The sequence below is a fragment of the Triticum urartu genome, chromosome 7A (genome assembly GCF_056163025.1).
Source record: "Triticum urartu cultivar PI428250 chromosome 7A, HENAU_Tu73, whole genome shotgun sequence".
NCBI lineage: Eukaryota > Viridiplantae > Streptophyta > Magnoliopsida > Poales > Poaceae > Triticum > Triticum urartu.
The window spans coordinates 107,784,572-107,802,614 of record NC_141879.1 but is presented as its reverse complement, the minus strand read 5'-3'; the positions used below and the strand labels follow the sequence as shown (position 1 = coordinate 107,802,614).

General features: G+C 44.1%; 1 protein-coding gene across 1 annotated transcript; it reads left to right on the top strand.

Moving 5' to 3' along the window:
* The first annotated feature begins 1,460 nt into the window (after nt 1-1,460).
* LOC147958339 (uncharacterized) lies at nt 1,461-5,083 on the top strand. The gene is made up of 3 exons (XM_087536199.1): nt 1,461-2,092; nt 2,272-2,505; nt 4,449-5,083. Exons 1-3 carry the CDS (start codon nt 1,509-1,511, stop codon nt 4,921-4,923), a joined length of 1,293 nt encoding a protein of 430 aa, XP_087392325.1. The 5' UTR covers nt 1,461-1,508; the 3' UTR covers nt 4,924-5,083.
* The last annotated feature ends 12,960 nt before the right edge of the window (nt 5,084-18,043 follow it).

Below are 18,043 nucleotides of genomic sequence, written 5' to 3'. Positions count from 1 at the left end.
TCAACTACAATGCTTCCACATCGATCAATGGTGGCGCTGGTACTCTCGTCAATAAGTCATGGTATGGAGCTTATATCATCGACGTGGTAGGTTGGATCTCCTCGCCTGCCCCTCACCTTTTGTTCTCCGTGCTGAAGGTATGTGCTTTAGATTTTTGTCACTAGTATCTCTAGCAACGTCAAGCGACTTCCCGACTGTAGTTATCAGGACTACCCGGCTCTGGTGTTGTAGACTTGGTGTTGGTATGCTTCACAATGCTACCGTTAGAATTTAACCTCCTATGATTTTATCAGTTAGCAATCTGGCCTAACAATTGGCAAAGTTAATACTCCTATGTTCTAATCTTTTTTCCTTCACTAGAAAAAAATACAGTTGTGAAGCCCGTTATCATTGATGCCTTTCCTATAATCTAGTTTAATAACTTGTACACAATATTAAGACTGAGTTTAAAACTACGAAGCAAAAGCCATTTATGAACATGGCTGAAACATTAGCATATGAGTGCATGAGTATGCATGCAGTCCCATATAATAGCTAGACAATGCATCATGCACTTAAAAAACCTATGTTCATTTTGCAGCCTCTATGTTTGTGAATATCACGTAGAAATCTTGAAATTATTTGAACATGAGAGATAGATAGATATGGAAGATAAGTGTGTCAAATTTATTGACTTCATGGGTTATTAATTTGTATCTCTATATATACATATAAAAAAGATATGTAGATATGTACACAGTTGATTGGCCTATGTATTGAATCTTTTTACCATGAAGTGCCATTAAATGACCTAAGCCAAGAAATCTGCCTATAGATGGAATTTCGTGCGTTGGATGTGGGAAGAATGATCACCAAAATTAAGAGAAAGGATATGCTTACCTTCGCTGGTAATGTGTGTGGATCATATATGTAGCCAAGTTATCATGGGGAGATATTAATCAATTATTTGCAAATATGTATGCAATAAAACTCCATTGATGCATGTGTCACTAGCCAAATCCGAATGGAGATCCTGTGTGCTTTGCATATTTGAGAGCGGCAGAAACCATGGTTTGAGTCTTGCATTCTAAGATGAGAACAAATGTCATGCATGCGCACAAGATACGAGTTCTATCTATCTACACCGAAATTGATCAATACTCAATAGGCCTGCTTGTGTTGTTTCTAGCAATCTTCTTGCGTATATTTGGAGGCCCCTGGCAATTATTTGCATTGGCAGAATAAGAAAAGATTTTTTTCAAAGAAAGCCACAATGTCGAGGTCAACTTAAAATAGTTTGGCATGTTCCTGAGAGGGTCATAAGAATTAATTGTCTTAACTATAGTTCAATCTACTTTAGTATGGACCGGTAAACTATCAATGTGCCAAATTAATTAGCAAAAGTAGGACTGCACACAAGAGGGCTATAAATACACTTTCTTACTCCCTAGTCTCCATCCCCAAGCTACAATCCATCTTCATAGTTCATACTCCTCATAATTCTGTAGGGTTCAACTACCCACTTTCTCATGGATCCAATAGTCAACCAGGGGTGGACCTCATCCGAGGTAGAGGAGGCATACTCACTCATTGCTAGGCTCAACACCAACAAAATCATGTACGACGATAACGATGACAAGAACAAGAAGCATAACTACATCGTGAATTCTCTGCATGCATTGTTTCCTTCAAATACCATGAAACAGGTAACAGATCTCTATATTAATCTCGCCGTGGAAATGCATATGATCCAACGGAGGGAGGGAACCCATGTTACTAGTGGTAGCCCGCAAAACATTTTCACCTTTTGTGACCCTGTCAACGGTAACTATGAGCTACCGAAGGAGGAGAATGGTGCTAGCAGCACACACGGTATCTACACCATGGGCGACCATGCGAATGAAAACTTCGGTGTACGAGACGAGGCAACAATCATGGACAATAATGGATTGTCCTTTGGTTGTGCAATGGAGGATACGGGGATCACGGTGACGGGTGAGGCACCGCTGATGGCAGACACCAACAAGATGGAGGTGTTGGAGAACAATATTTCCATAGATCAACCAGTTGTTGCCCCACATCAATGGGGTTTTTGGATCGACGAGGAACACAGGTTCGTCCATGGTTGTATACCCTCCATTGTCATGTAGTTTTAATTGTTGTTTGTTTTCAGTGAACGTATACTAATTAAGAATGTTGTGCATATTTATTATGTGAGATCAGTAGCTTATGTTTGTGATGATATTGTACTTTACTAAATGTACACTGGACACTGTCAATTTCCATTTACAGCATGGGCAGCCTTGTTAATGAAAACTTTGAGGTACAAGAGGACGAGGATACGACCATGATTGATAATGGATTTTCATTTCGTTGCGCATTGGAGGATACAAGAATCAGGAAGATGGAGGAGGCTCCGATGATGGTAGACAAGAACAAGGTGGTGGTCTTGGAGAACAATACTTCCACTGATCGACCAGTTGTTGCCGCACATCAACGAAAGTATTGGACCAAAGAGGAACACAAGTTATTCGATACCTATATTCTTCCTTGTCATGTAGTTTTAGTTGTTCTTTATCTAAAATCGACACATGATAATTAAGCTCTGCGAATTAATTTTATGAGGCAGGTGTGTTAAATTGATATTGCACTTTACTAAATGTATATCTGGATGTTTACAATATACATTTTTGATAAATAATAATACCTGCAAATTAGATATTGATGAACTTTCTTTCTGGCTTAAAAAAAATATGTGATTGGACCTTGTTTAAAAAATATAAAGGCAGTAAATTAGGCCATTGAATTCCAATATGGTACGTCTTGTCACAATCAAACAGATCAATAACCTGTAATGATGGTCGTTTCACTATAGAAAATAGAGGTATGGTAATTTTGAATTTGTAATATGTTTTGGTTGTCAATATGTTACAAAATATTCGTTCACTAATGGATTTCTGATATACATATATTCTATCCAGTACCCGTAAACAAAAGTAAGCATGTGTTGTTGTAGTGGTTCGAACCTGTCAAATTGGAACTTTGCTTCTGTTGGATATTTTCAAAATAAATAAAGTTATTGTATTTTGGAATATATTTGTGTCTCATGTAAATAGGATAAAGAGTGAGAAAGAAAATATGCTTTGCCTAATTATCTTGGGCTAATTAAGGGTATGGCCGTGGGTGCATTATTTAATGCATTAAAGTGCATGGAAGCAAGCACACACTTGCACGTCTCAGCAATGAACTGATGTCCCGGTCGGCCACTAGCATACATGTATGTGAATCGGTGGCGGTTGGATGCCGAAGAGACGTCTGTTGGCTCAAGCGACATCTGTTGCTTTATACTGATGGCCGCACGTTCCGAATAGGTGCCTAATCGAACGAGCGTCTTTCTGCGCAGGTGTCTCCTCCAAGCAACCCTTGGGCAAGTATAAATACTGGAGGATGCTTTTAGTTCATTTGCACAAGAAAGAAGTGAAAAACGGAAGCATGGCATACCACCAAACATCCAGTGCTCTCTCTCGCTAGATCTCTAGTGTACAGTGCTTGCTGCAGGGCATTGTATTCTAGTAACATTGATAGTCCTGTATTGTCACAAGAGTGTTCAAGGTCGTTGTCAAGAGTGCACTTGCCGGCGACGGGCTTCATTGTATCCTACGAGGCTATTGTTGGTAACCCAGTGCACACCTTCTGGTGGGGACAAATAAGCCTTAAGGAAAGCGATACCGTCACGCGCCTTGAAGCCGCTTCATCATCTTCGAAACATCTCCGTCAACAAATTTTTCTAACAGCTTCAATCTATATTAGTTGCTTCAATAAAACAACTGCACAGTTTATCTTTCAATAAACAATTTAACCTAACAATTCTTTTGAACATTGTGTCCACAGGTCATTTCTTTATGGGCTGGAAGTCTATGGCCGTGGCGACAGGCTTCATTGTATCCTACGAGGCTATTGTTGGTAACCCAGTGCACACCTTCTGGTGGGGACAAATAAGCCTTAAGGAAAGCCACACCGTCACGCGCCTTGAAGCCGCTTCATCATCTTCGAAATATCTCCGTCAACAAATTTTTCTAACAGCTTCAATCTATATTAGTTGCTTCAATAAAACAACTGCACAGTTTATCTTTCAATAAACAATTTAACCTAACAATTCTTTTGAACATTGTGTCCACAGGTCATTTCTTTATGGGCTGGAAGTCTATGGCCGTGGCGACGGGCTTCATTGTATCCTACGAGGCTATTGTTGGTAACCCAGTGCACACCTTCTGGTGGGGACAAATAAGCCTTAAGGAAAGCGACACCGTCATGCGCCTTGAAGCCGCTTCATCATCTTCGAAACATCCCCGTCAACAAATTTTTCTAACAGCTTCAATCTATACTAGTTGCTTCAATAAAACAACTGCACAGTTTATCTTTCAATAAACAATTTAACCTAACAATTCTTTTGAACATTGTGTCCACAGGTCATTTCTTTATGGGCTGGAAGTCTATGGCCGTGGCGACTGGAAAAACATATCCAAGCACTTCGTCACCACTAAGACCCCTGTCCAAGTTTCAAGCCATGCACAAAAGTTTTTGAAGAGAATACAGAAAAAGGGATCGTCAGGGACAAAGCGTTACAGCATCAATGATGTGAGGCTCCATGACAATGAGCTATTGGCAGCAAATAATAGTTCTGCCCCTCGGCAAACCCTTTCTTTCACCGGCCTCAATAATGACCCAAGCTTTAGGTTGCAGGCTCCGACGAGCTCGTTCGCAGTCATGAACAACCTAACTCAGTGCTCCCCTTCCATATATAATCAACAAGTGGGTCAGCAGCCAATGCGGTGTGAGCAGCAGATGATGAGTTCTGTTGCAGCTGTAATGGACGGGGTTGGAAACTATGTGCCAGCTGATGGCCAGCAAGGGTCAGCTTATTTTTATCTTGGCAATGTATGAACAAGATGTAGTAGATCGTAGGCTTCGGCCATGTTTGGATGCTAGCCAGGCATGTGTCCCATGAATAAACGGACTGTCCTCCGAAAGATGGCAACAAGACATTATGGCCGGCATGTGTGTTTAATAAGTGAATAAATAGTTCTGTTTCTATATATAAAAAGTATTTCACCTTCGATAGTCTCATCATCTTAATAGTGTTTGTCATGCTAAAGAAGGTGTTTAGCACCTCCCTTATTTTGTATGACTATATATTGTTGTTGTATTACCATACGAACGCGTACATGATGTCTCAATATGTGGCCCTGACTGTTCTATCATAATTTGCCTACATTAGGAGATTGCAATCTCCCGATGAAAAAGCACAGGAATCTTAGCAAAAAGTTAAATATTGGTTGCAAATAAGATTCAGTTGCTGAATTACTTGAAAATCAGACCTTCTACACGATAGTCAGATCCTACTATACTAACACTAGTTTATCTAAAGCATGCATGATGGCTCTTCCCGTTATTCGTCCAAGAGCCCCTAGTAATTAATATTGTGTGGCGTTGCTACATTGCGGCAATGTAATGCCTATATATAAATATGATGATGGAGTTGATATAAATTAAAATTAAGGATTTCATATTTCACCGTCACTATAGTTCACAGTTTGTCACTAGGGAGTCAAACAAAGAAACCAATCAGTTATAAAAACCTTACCCTCACCATCATTTTAAATCCCAACACTCTCCATATTATTAAATTTGTGTCTTTGAGAATGGAGGATGAAGAGATCAGGGGCATGATTGGCATTTATTGAGGTATTTTCATGTTACGTTCTTCTTGCTCTAGAGTCATAGGTTGGGACGTAGGCTTGGAAAATCATAAAGAAACATTGGATAGTGTTTTTTTTTCCTTCTTTTGGCTACAGGAGTTGATCCAGTCCTCCTGAAGTTCATTTGCGCCATTGTAGATTGGACCCTTGGCTCATATCTCTCGTATTTTTTCCCATTAACATGAGGATTTATGGGGAGTCTGTAATCATATTGGAAGGACATATTGGAAGTACGGACAGTTGAGAAGAATGAGTAGGAGGCTGAGATGGCGAAGTGGGAGATGCCGCTAGTCCAAGATAATGAGGTGGAGGTGCTATTGAAGCGATTCGTTCATCAATCAACAATTCCACAAAAACGGGTGCTTCAGGCCAAGGAAAAAAGACACACTCAATCATTTGTTACGTCCTTGTCGTTTTTTCCAATTAGGTCTTTTTATTTTGTCTTTGCACTGTTTTTATGCGCGAATGTTGCTTCTATCATGTATAGTGCTTTAGCAAGTGTTCCGATATGAATTAATAGATACAGATTTACAGGTTTAGTTTTTTCTTTTCTTGCTGAATTATAGACTTATTGTTGTCTACCGTTATCTTTTTTTTAGAAACGGAGGATGACCCCCAACCTCTGCATCTGGGCGATGCATATGTCCACTTTATTAATTATTCTCACAAGACTTTACAAAGTCATACAACAGTAAGATTAAAGCCGCCATCTAAGCAACAAATGTCGCTACACCTATCCAGTTGATGAAGGGGCGTAGATAGCCTGGGCCTAATACCAAACAGACATCGCAGCCAAGCCTAACATCTAAGACCTGAGACCCCAACCTAGCCACTTGACGGGTCTAGGGCACTCACTGGTCCGGCGTGCTCTCAGAGGCCGCCGCCGCCAATTGTCACCGCTCCATCTTCAGAACTGTACTGATGCATCAACCTTGCTCGGTCTAGCTATCGTCGACGCCACCACGGCGCCCAACGGCACCTCCTCCCTGCGCGCAAACAGCTGAGCGCGTCGCGGTCGCCACTGATACACCTCAGCGCCATGCTGCCAAGTACCACCAGCCGACACAACTTGAAGTCCTTGGAAGATCTGTCGTGCGTAGCACCTGCCGACCAGGCATGACAAAGCGTAGCACCTGTCGGTCATGCATGACTTGACATCTCCACCGAAGCTCCGTGCAAGACAAAGCCGCTCCACCTCCTGCCATTGACTTCCAGCGCTGCTCCACAAACGATGCTCCCAAGAGAGAAACGACACCGCAGTGCCGCCATCGTCCGATCTGGAACACCAGATCCTAGGGTTTCCCCCGGAGCAGCACGAGTGGGTCGACAGTAGTTACATGATGATGCCTTCATCAAGGTAACGGCGTAGACCGCCGCCATCGCCTACCGTCGGCTCGGTTTGCACCGGCAACCATGTCTCCCCAACTCGCAGCCAGGACTAGATGATGGATCTCGAGATCCGATCACCAAGCTTATGGCCGGCCACCACCGACGAAGAATATGACCACCACCACTGGCTACACCAGCCAGAACAGATCTGCCATGGGTGCCGCCAAGCAGTCCACCAGGCCCTCGACGCCGCCGCCGATCTAAAGCCAGATGACATGCCGCCGAAGACCGCATCGCGCCACCGCCCGTGGCCCGAGGCAGGGCTGACCGCCGCCGCCATCGAAGCCAACGCAGTCGCTTCTAGATCGGCCGCACCTCCACACATGTTGGGGCCCCGCCACCCTTGAGACGCGGGAGGGAGGAAGAGCCCCCGCCACCGTCGTCGGCCTCCGGGCGCAAGCCGGCGACGTCCTCCGGCAGCGGCGGGAGGAGGGGAGGAAGATGGGCTAGGCCCGGCGGCGGCTAGGGTTGGGGAGCCCCCGAGTCGCCCGAGCGGGGGGCGAGCGGGGGTTGAGTCTATGTCTACCATTATCTACTAATTTCAGTTACTTGATTTAAAAAGTGCCTCCTAGAGAGGTTGAGTGATGGGAGCTACTCAATCTTGATTAATGCATTGCTTTGGTCTCATCATTGTGATGTTTGTCGTTAATGGGTGGAATCTCAACTCACCTGCCCTGGTCTATGTCGGCGGGAAGTTGAAATTCCCTATACTGCATCATGCAGGCCCCCTTCAGAGTTGCCCAAACCCTTAATGTTACTTCTAAAAGGGAAAACTTGCATGCTAAAGAAAACATCTATATTCAAGGCCTCAGGCGAAAGGGAGTTCACCAGTCATACGGGAAAGTGGCCGAGACGTCGACCATTCGGAGATCAAGATTGAGAGGCTCAAGGCGTTCGCACCCAGGAGACCAGGAAAGGAATGCGTCCAACCGACTCAAGACCGGGTATAAATACCCGTGTGCCGAAACCAGAAGGGGGCACCTTCTACTTCGACCGCCAAGATAACAGAAATAAAGCCCTAGCTTAGACCTAGATTAGATCTAATCTTAGACATAATAGAGCCTCTGTTGAAATAATAAAGGCCCTGATCCAGGCATAAAGGGCACACTTCCTTTGAACTAAGACTGATTCAGAGGAGCGCAGGTGAAGAGACTTCACATGTCAAAATGAGCTTGGGAAAACTCATTCTAGACATAATAGTGCCAGATCTCGTGGACAAAAAATGCATCTGTATTTTGTGACGCTGTACGCAGAACATGCATGTAAAGAACTCAACTTGAATATTGACACGCATACTCAATCAAGTGAATCTCAATCAAGCATAGCACAAACGTCCTCAGACAACTGTGTGGAGATCACTAAATTCAGTAGCAGTGGTCGGCCATGTACTAGCTACTCTATAAATTTATTTCTATGTACTCAATTCCACATAAGAAAATTCCAGTTCTGACATAATTTATCTCATGAACTAAAAGAAAATATTTTTGGAAAAAATAATGTTAAAAGGAAAGGATGCCCACAGGTACTTGGAGGCCAATGACACGGATGCTGTCCATGAGCTCCTGCACCTTGTCAGGACCATTAGCATGCGTTCACATTAGCGGCCTCCAGCTATTTTCCAGTGGGATCTCCATCACCACAGGGCATTTCTTATCCGATATCTCAGTGGGGAGAGCCCAGCTGCACCTACACCGTTAAATATGAGCCATTGTTAATTCAGTGCATGTTCAAGCGCGCAGTCTGAACTTAAACATCAGAAATAGACTTCTGAAATTACAAGTTTGTAACTGAATATTGCACAAGGAAACTATCCTGTCATGTATATTCAACACCATGGTTGATCTCAACAACACCCAATTGGACACCATTTACATGCGATTCCCGTCCAAATGGATCTCTAATTTTGCCAGCTAAGGTTAATTAGCGAAGAAGTTGGAATTAAATCTTACCGGATTCAACTGAACCGCTATGGTTTCAGAATGGACCATGAAATCGGTAAGAGCGGTAATACTAAGATTTCGGCTCCTCGCAGGTTCGAACCACATCTTACTATGGTTGAACTGAACTCCAAGATCTCAAACAATTCTACAGAGAACAAGGGGGGACAGGTAAAGGCAGACCTACCATTGGAGGACGAGACCGAGACGGCGAGGCCGCACCGCCCGCTCGCGCTCCTTCCCCGGAGAACAGGGGCGCTGGGGACGGCGGCGCAGCGATGGAGTAGGTAGCCGGCCGTCGGCACGATCTTTCCCAAATCCAAGCTCGAGGTCGACGCCATTCGTGGTCGCGCTGGTGCTGCTGCTTCCGTTTTCTTGCGGCCTCTCTTGCTTAACGTGTCTGAGCGGCCTCTCAAGCTTGATATAGCAATATAAACTCATTAGAGCAGAATAATCGGATCTGCAAGGACAGAAAACTCTCTAATCTCATGGCATCGCCAAAAGAACGAGAGAACATTTATTCTCAGAGAACTATGATGATCACTAGACGTTGAAGAAGAACATAGAACTCTTGATGATCCGAGGTCCGCCAACTCTTAACGCTAAGATGGCAGCCGAAGACGAGGGGGACTAAGTTTCTCATATGGCGGCGGCGGCACGAGAACGGGAGACCTTTTAGAAAGGAATGGTTAGGGAGTGGATTTTCAAGGTCCTTGGCTTAGGATTTGTCCATGGAGTTCAGACCAATGTACTTTGCTTGTGCTACTCTTAATAATATAGTTGTATACTGGATGTGAATGTTGAATTCACTAAAAGCCTAGAATATATATATGTTATGAATAAGATGTAAACAACAACTTGAAAGTTGTGGTTCATGTTCTTCTTGCTCTCAAGACCCAGGGTTGGGACACACACATGGAGAATATAAACTAAATGGATGAGATGGCCAAAAGAAGAAATTGGTGTATGGAGTTATTGGCGTTTATGGGAACGGGTCTTTTCATAAAGAAACATTGGATAATGTTTTTCTTTTATTCTTTTTACCATGTGAGTTTGAGCCAATTCCCCTGAAGTTCAACTATGCTATTCTAACTTGAATAGATGGCAAAAATAATTCTTATTTCTCTGATTAACATGAAAGTTTATGGGGATTATTTAATTAGAATATTAATAGAAGGAGACATGTAAGGACATATTGGAAGTATAGCTATGTAGTTGAGTAGAATGAGTTGGAGGCACAGATGAAGATGCGGGTGTTGCCGCTAGTCCAGATAATGAGTTGGAGATGCCAGGAAGAAGTTTGGTCCTCAATCACCACTCAATCATTCTTTACATCCTTGGCATTTTCCCCAGCTAGATATTCTTTTCTCCTTGCCCTATTTTTGGATATGCATGGTGCTTCTGTCATGTATAGCGATTAGGCAAGTGTTCACATATGTCTTAATAAAGAAATGTTTATATATTTCAATTTTTCTCTTACTTAACTATAGACCTATTATTGTCTATGTTATCTACTTACGTAAGTTATTTCTTTTGAATGGTGTCTCCTAGAAAGATCGAGTGATGGAAGCGCACTCGGTCATGATTACTGCATTACTCAAGAACGTGGATGTCGCCAAGACGGGGGGGGGGGGGGGGGGGTTGAGTAGGCATTTTAAAATAATTACTGTTTAGGCTTGAACAAATACGGAATAAAACTACCGTTTAATTTATCAAGCACAAAACCTAGATAAAACTTGGCTCAACTATGTGCACCAACAACTTATGGTTACTATGTGATAGCAAGATATATAACTTGAATCACGAATGCTATCACAAAGTAAGTGCATAAGTAAAGGGTTCGGGTAAGAGATAACTGAACCAAGCGGAGACTAGGATGTATCCTGAAGTTCACACCCTTGCGGATGCTAATGTTCGTTAGAGCGTTGTGAAGCCACAATACTCCCAAGCGCCACAATGGCTCACTGTATTCTCCTCATGCCCTCGCACAATATAAGGTGTCATGACTCCATTAAGAGCATCTCTAGCAGACCCCGTATAATGCCCCGACCCGCAAAATAACCGCCAAAATACGGGTCCACGCAAAAAAGCTGTCCGATCAGAACCCGAAAACGCGTCGGACCCGTAAATATTTTTGCGGGGCGCGACAAAATTCCCACTGAAGGAAATATGCCCTAGAGGCAATAATAAAGTTGTTATTTATATTTCCTTATATCATGATAAATGTTTATTATTCATGCTACATTTGTATTAACTGGAAACTTAGTATATGAGTGAATACATAGACAAACAGAGTGTCACTAGTTTGCCTCTACTTGACTAGCTCGTTGAATCAATGATGATTATGTTTCCTAACCATAGACATGAGTTGTCATTTGATTAATGGGTGTTGGGGAACGTAGTAATTTCAAAAAATTTCCTACGCACACACAAGATCATGGTGATGCATAGCAACGAGAGGGGAGAGTGTGATCTACGTACCCTTGTAGACCGACAGCGCAAGCGTTAGCACAACGCGGTTGATGTAGTCGTACGTCTTCACGGCCCGACCGATCAAGCACCGAAACTACGGCACCTCCGAGTTTTAGCACACGTTCAGCTCGATGACGATCCCCGGACTACGATCTAGCAAAGTGTCGGGGAAGAGTTCCGTCAGCACGACAGTGTGGTGACGATCTTGATGTTCTACCGTCGCAGGGGTTCGCCTAAGCACCGCTACAATATTATCGAGGATTATGGTGGAAGGGGGCACCGCACACGGCTAAGAAAACGATCACGTGGATCAACTTGTGTGTCTAGGGTTCCCCCTACCCCCGTATATAAAGGATCAAGGGGAGGAGGCCGGCCGGCCCTATTGGCGTGCCAAGGAGGAGTCCTCCTCCTAGTAGGAGTAGGACTCCTACTAGGAGGGGGAAGGAAGTGGGGAGGGAGAAGGAAAGGGGGGCGCCGCCCCCCCTCTCCTAGTCCAATTCGGACCAGGGGGGAGGAGGCGCGCGGCCCACCCTGGCTGCCCTTCTCTCTTTCCACTAAGGCCCATATGGCCCATTACTTCTCCCAGGGGGGGGGGGGTTGCGGTAACCCTCCGGTACTCCGGTTTTCTCCGAAATCACCCGGAACACTTCCGGTGTCCGAATATAGCCGTCCAATATATCAATCTTTATGTCTCAACCATTTCAAGATTTCTCGTTATGTCCGTGATCACATCCGGGACTCCGAACTAACTTCGGTACATCAAAACTCATAAACTCATAATATAACTGTCATCGAAACCTTAAGCATGCGGACCCTACGGGTTCGAGAACAATGTAGACATGACAGACATGTCTCCGGTCAATAACCAATAGCGGAACCTGGATGCTCATATTGGCTCCCACATATTCCACGAAGATCTTTATCGGTCAGACCGCATAACAACATACGTTGTTCCCTTTGTCATCGGTATGTTACTTGCTCGAGATTCGATCGTCGGTATCTCAATACCTAGTTCAATCTCGTTACCGGCAAGTCTCTTTACTCGTTTTGTAATAAATCATCTCGCAACTAACTCATTAGTTGCAAGGCTTGCAAGGCTTATGTGATGTGCATTACCAAGAGGGCCCAGAGATACCTCTCTGACAATCGGAGTGACAGATCCTAATCTCGAAATACACCAACCGAACATTTACCTTTGGAGACACCTGTAGAGCTCCTTTATAATCACCCAGTTACGTTGTGACGTTTGGTAGCACATAAAGTGTTCCTCCGGCAAACGGGAGTTGCATAATCTCATAGTCATAGGAACATGTATAAGTCATGAAGAAAGCAATAGCAACATACTAAATGATCGGGTGCTAAGCTAATGGAATGGGTCATGTCAATCACATCATTCTCCTAATAATGTGATCCCGTTAATCAAATGACAACACATGTCTATGGTTAGGAAACATAACCATCTTTGATTAACGAGCTAGTCAAGTAGAGGCATACTAGTGACGTTTAGTTTGTCTATGTATTCACACAAGTATTATGTTTCCGGATAATACAATTCTAGCATGAATAATAAACATTTATCATGATATAAGGAAATAAAATAATAACATTATTATTGCCTCTAGGGCATATTTCCTTCAGTCTCCCACTTGCACTAGAGTCAATAATCTAGATATAACATGTAGAACTGTTCTCCTCCATCTTGCAGCTATAGAACTTATTGGAGACTTCATATCTCTCAATCCGGGCATTTGCTTGAAATATTAACTTCAACTCCTGGAACATCTCATATGCTCCATGACGTTCAAAACGTCGTTGAAGTTCCGATTCTAAGCCGTAAAGCATGGCACACTGAACTATCAAGTAGTCATCAGCTTTGCTCTGCCAGACGTTCATAACATCTGGTGTTGCTCCAACAGCAGGCCTGGCACCCAGCGGTGCTTCCAGGATGTAATTCTTCTATGCAGCAATGAGGATAATCCTCAAGTTACGGACCCAGTCCGTGTAATTGCTACCATCATCTTTCAACTTTGCTTTCTCAAGGAACGCATTAAAATTCAACGGAACAACAGCACGGGCCATCTATCTACAATCAAACATAAACAAGCAAGATACTATCAGGTACTAAGTTCATGATAAATTTAGGTTCAAATAATCATATTACTAAAGAACTCCCACTTAGATAGACATCCCTCTAATCCTCTAAGTGATTACGTGATCCAAATCAACTAAACCATGTCCGATCATCACGTGAGATGGAGTAGTTTCATTGGTGAACATCACTATGTTGATCATATCTACTATATGATTCACGCTCGACCTTTCGGTCTCCGTGTTCCGAGGCCATATCTGTATATCTCGTCAAGTATAACCTGAGTATTCTGCGTGTGCAACTGTTTTGCACCCGTTGTATTTGAATGTAGAGCCTATCACACCCGATCATCACGTGGTGTCTCAGCATGAAGAACTTTCGCAACGGTGCATACTCAGGGAGAACACTTCTTGATAATTAGTGAGAGATCATCTTAAAATGCTACCGTCAATCAAAGCAAGATAAGATGCATAAAAGATAAACATCACATGCAATCAATATAAGTGATATGATATGGCCATCATCATCTTGTGCTTGTGATCTCCATCTTCGAAGCACCGTTGTGATCACCATCATCACCGGCGCGACACCTTGATCACCATCGTAGCATCGTTGTCGTCTCACCAATCTTATGCTTCCAAGACTATCGCTACCGCTTAGTGATAAAGTAAAGCATTACAGCGCAATTGCATTGCATATAATAAAGCGACAACCATATGGCTCCTGCCAGTTGCCGATAACTTGGTTACAAAACATGATCATCTCATACAATAAAATTTAGCATCATGTCTTGACCATATCACATCACAACATGCCCTGCAAAAACAAGTTAGACGTCCTCTACTTTGTTGTTGCAAGTTTTACGTGGCTGCTACAGGCTTAAGCAAGAACCAATCTTACCTACGCATCAAAACCACAACGATAGTTTGTCAAGTTGGTGCTGTTTTAACCTTCGCAAGGACCGGACGTAGCCACACTCGGTTCAACTAAAGTTGGAGAAACTGACACCCGCTAGCCACCTTTGTGCAAAGCACGTCGGGAGAAACGGTCTCGCGTAAGCGTACGCGTAATGTCGGTCCGGGCCGCTTCGTCCAACAATAACGCTGAACCAAAGTATGACATGCTGGTAAGCAGTATGACTTATATCGCCCACAACTCACTTGTGTTCTAGTCATGCATATAACATCAACACATAAAACCTAGGCTCGGATGCCACTGTTGGGGAACATAGTAATTTCAAAAAATTTCCTACGCACACACAAGATCATGGTGATGCATAGCAACGAGAGGGGAGAGTGTGATCTACGTACCCTTGTAGACCGACAGCGGAAGCATTAGCACAACGCAGTTGATGTAGTCATACGTCTTCACGGCCTGACCGATCAAGCACCGAAACTATGGCACCTCCGAGTTTTAGCACACGTTCAGCTCGATGACGATCCCCGGACTCCGATCCAGCAAAGTGTCGGGGAAGAGTTCCGTCAGCACGACGGCGTGGTGACAATCTTGATGTTCTACTGTCGTAGGGCTTCGCCTAAGCACCGCTACAATATTATCGAGGATTATGGTGGAAGGGGGCACCGCACACGGCTAAGAAAACGATCACGTGGATCAACTTGTGTGTCTAGGGGTGCCCCCTGCCCCAGTATATAAAGGAGCAGGGGGAGGAGGCCGGCCGGCCCTATTGGCGCGCCAAGGAGGAGTCCTCCTCCTAGTAGGAGTAGGACTCCTACTAGGAGGGGGAAGGAAGTGGGGAGGGAGAAGGAAAGGGGGGCGCCGCCCCCCTCTCCTAGTCCAATTCGGACCAGGGGGAAGAGGCACGCGGCCCACCCTGGCTTCCCTTCTCTCTCTCCACTAAGGCCCATATGGCCCATTACTTCTCCCGGGGGGGGGGGGTTGCGGTAACCCTCCGGTACTCCGGTTTTCTCCGAAATCACCCGGAACACTTCCGGTGTCCGAATATAGCCGTCCAATATATCAATCTTTATGTCTCGACCATTTCGAGATTTCTCGTTATGTCCGTGATCACATCCAGGACTCCGAACTAACTTCGGTACATCAAAACTCATAAACTCATAATATAACTGTCATCGAAACCTTAAGCGTGCGGACCCTACGGGTTCGAGAACAATGTAGACATGACCGAGACATGTCTCCGGTCAATAACCAATAGCGGAACTTGGATTCTCATATTGGCTCCCACATATTCTACGAAGATCTTTATCAGTCAGACCGCATAACAACATATGTTGTTCCGTTTGTCATCGGTATGTTACTTGCTCGAGATTCGATCGTCGGTATCTCAATACCTAGTTCAATCTCGTTACCGGCAAGTCTCTTTACTCGTTTCGTAATAAATCATCTCGCAACTAACTCATTAGTTGCAATGCTTGCAAGGCTTATGTGATGTGCATTACCAAGAGGGCCCAGAGATACCTCTCCGACAATCAGAGTGACAAATCCTAATCTCGAAATACGCCAACCGAACATTTACCTTTGGAGACACATGTAGAGCTCCTTTATAATCACCCAGTTACGTTGTGACGTTTGGTAGCACACAAAGTGTTCCTCCAGCAAACAGGAGTTGCATAATCTCATAGTCATAGGAACATGTATAAGTCATGAAGAAAGCAATAGCAACATACTAAATGATCGGGTGCTAAGCTAATGGAATGGGTCATGTCAATCACATCATTCTCCTCATAATGTGATCCCGTTAATCAAATGACAACACATGTCTATGGTTAGGAAACATAACCATCTTTGATTAACGAGCTAGTCAAGTAGAGGCATACTAGTGACGTTTAGTTTGTCTTTGTATTGACTCAAGTATTATGTTTACGGATAATACAATTCTAGCATGAATAATAAACATTTATCATGATATAAGGAAATAAAATAATAACATTATTATTGCCTCTAGGGCATATTTCCTTCAGTGGGATCACATCATTAGAGAATGATGTGATTGACTTGACCCATCCGTTAGCTTAGCACAATGATCATTTAGTTTGTTGCTATTGCTTTCTCCATAACTATACATGTTCCTATGACTATGAGATCATTCAACTCCCGAATACCGGAGGAACACTTTGTGTGCTACCAAACGTCACAACGTAACTGGGTGATTATAAAGGTGCTCTACATGTGTCTCCGATGGTGTTTGTTGAGTTGGCATGGATCAAGATTAGGATTTGTCACTCCGATTGTCGGAGAGGTATCTCTGGGCCCTCTCGGTAATGTACATCACTATAAGCCTTGCAAGAAATTTAGCTAATGAGGTAGTTACGGGATGTAGCATTACGTAACGAGTAAATAGACTTGCCGGTAACAATATTGAACTAGGTATTGAGATACCGACGATCGAATCTCGGGCAAGTAACATACCGATGACAAAGGGAATAACGTATACCGTTATGCGGTTTGACTGATAAAGATCTTCGTAGAATATGTAGGAGCCAATATGAGAATCTAGGTTCCGCTATTGGTTATTGACCGGAGACATGTCTCGGTCATGTCTACATAGTTCTTGAACCCGTAGGGTCCACACGCTTAACGTTCGGTGACGATTGGTATTATGAGTTTATGTGATTTGATGTACCGAAGGTTGTTCGGAGTCCCGGATGAGATCACGGACATGATGAGGAGTCTCGAAATGATCGAGCCATAAAGATCAATATATTGGAAGGCTATATTAGGACATCCGGAAGGTTCCAAGTGATTCGGGTATTTTTCGGAGTACCGGGGGAGTTATGGGAATATGGGAGTACATATGGGCCTTAGTGGGCTTTAAGGGAAAAATAGGAGAAGCCACCAGGGCTGGCTGCGCGCCCCCATGGGCCTAGTCCGAATTGGACTAGGGTAGGGGCTGTGCCCCCTCTTTCCTTCTCCTCCCCTTCTCCTTCCTTCCCCTTCCTAGTAGGAATAGGAAAGGAGGAATCCTACTCCTACTAGGAGGAGGATTCCTCCCCCCTTGGCGCGCCTAGAGAGGCCGGTCGGCCTTCCCTCCCTCCTTTATATACGTGGGGAGGGGCACCCTAGAACACACAGTTGATCAGTTGATCTTTTAGCCGTGTGTGGTGCCCCCCTCCACCATAATCCACCTCGGTCATATCGTAGCGGTATTTAGGCGAAGCCCTGTGTCGGTAGCATCATCATCGCCGTCATCACACCATCGTGCTGACGGAACTCTCCCTCGAAGCTCTACTGGATCGGAGTTCGTGGGATGTCACCGAGCTGAACGTGTGTTGAACTCGGAGGTGCCGTACGTTCGGTACTTGGATAGGTCGGATAGTGAAGACGTACGACTACATCAACCGCGTTCTCAAACGCTTCTGCTTACGGTCTACGAGGGTACGTGGACAACACTCTCCCCTCTCGTTGTTATGCATCACCATGATCTTGCGTGTGCGTAGGAA

Excerpts from the sequence above, each read along its gene's own strand:
- LOC147958339 (XM_087536199.1), top strand. The coding sequence starts at position 1,509 with ATGGATCCAATAGTCAACCAGGGGTGGACCTCATCCGAGGTAGAGGAG. Across the intron at positions 2,093-2,271 it reads TGGATCGACGAGGAACACAG|CATGGGCAGCCTTGTTAATG; the intron begins GTTCGTCCATGG and ends TTCCATTTACAG. Across the intron at positions 2,506-4,448 it reads TGGACCAAAGAGGAACACAA|GTCATTTCTTTATGGGCTGG; the intron begins GTTATTCGATAC and ends TTGTGTCCACAG.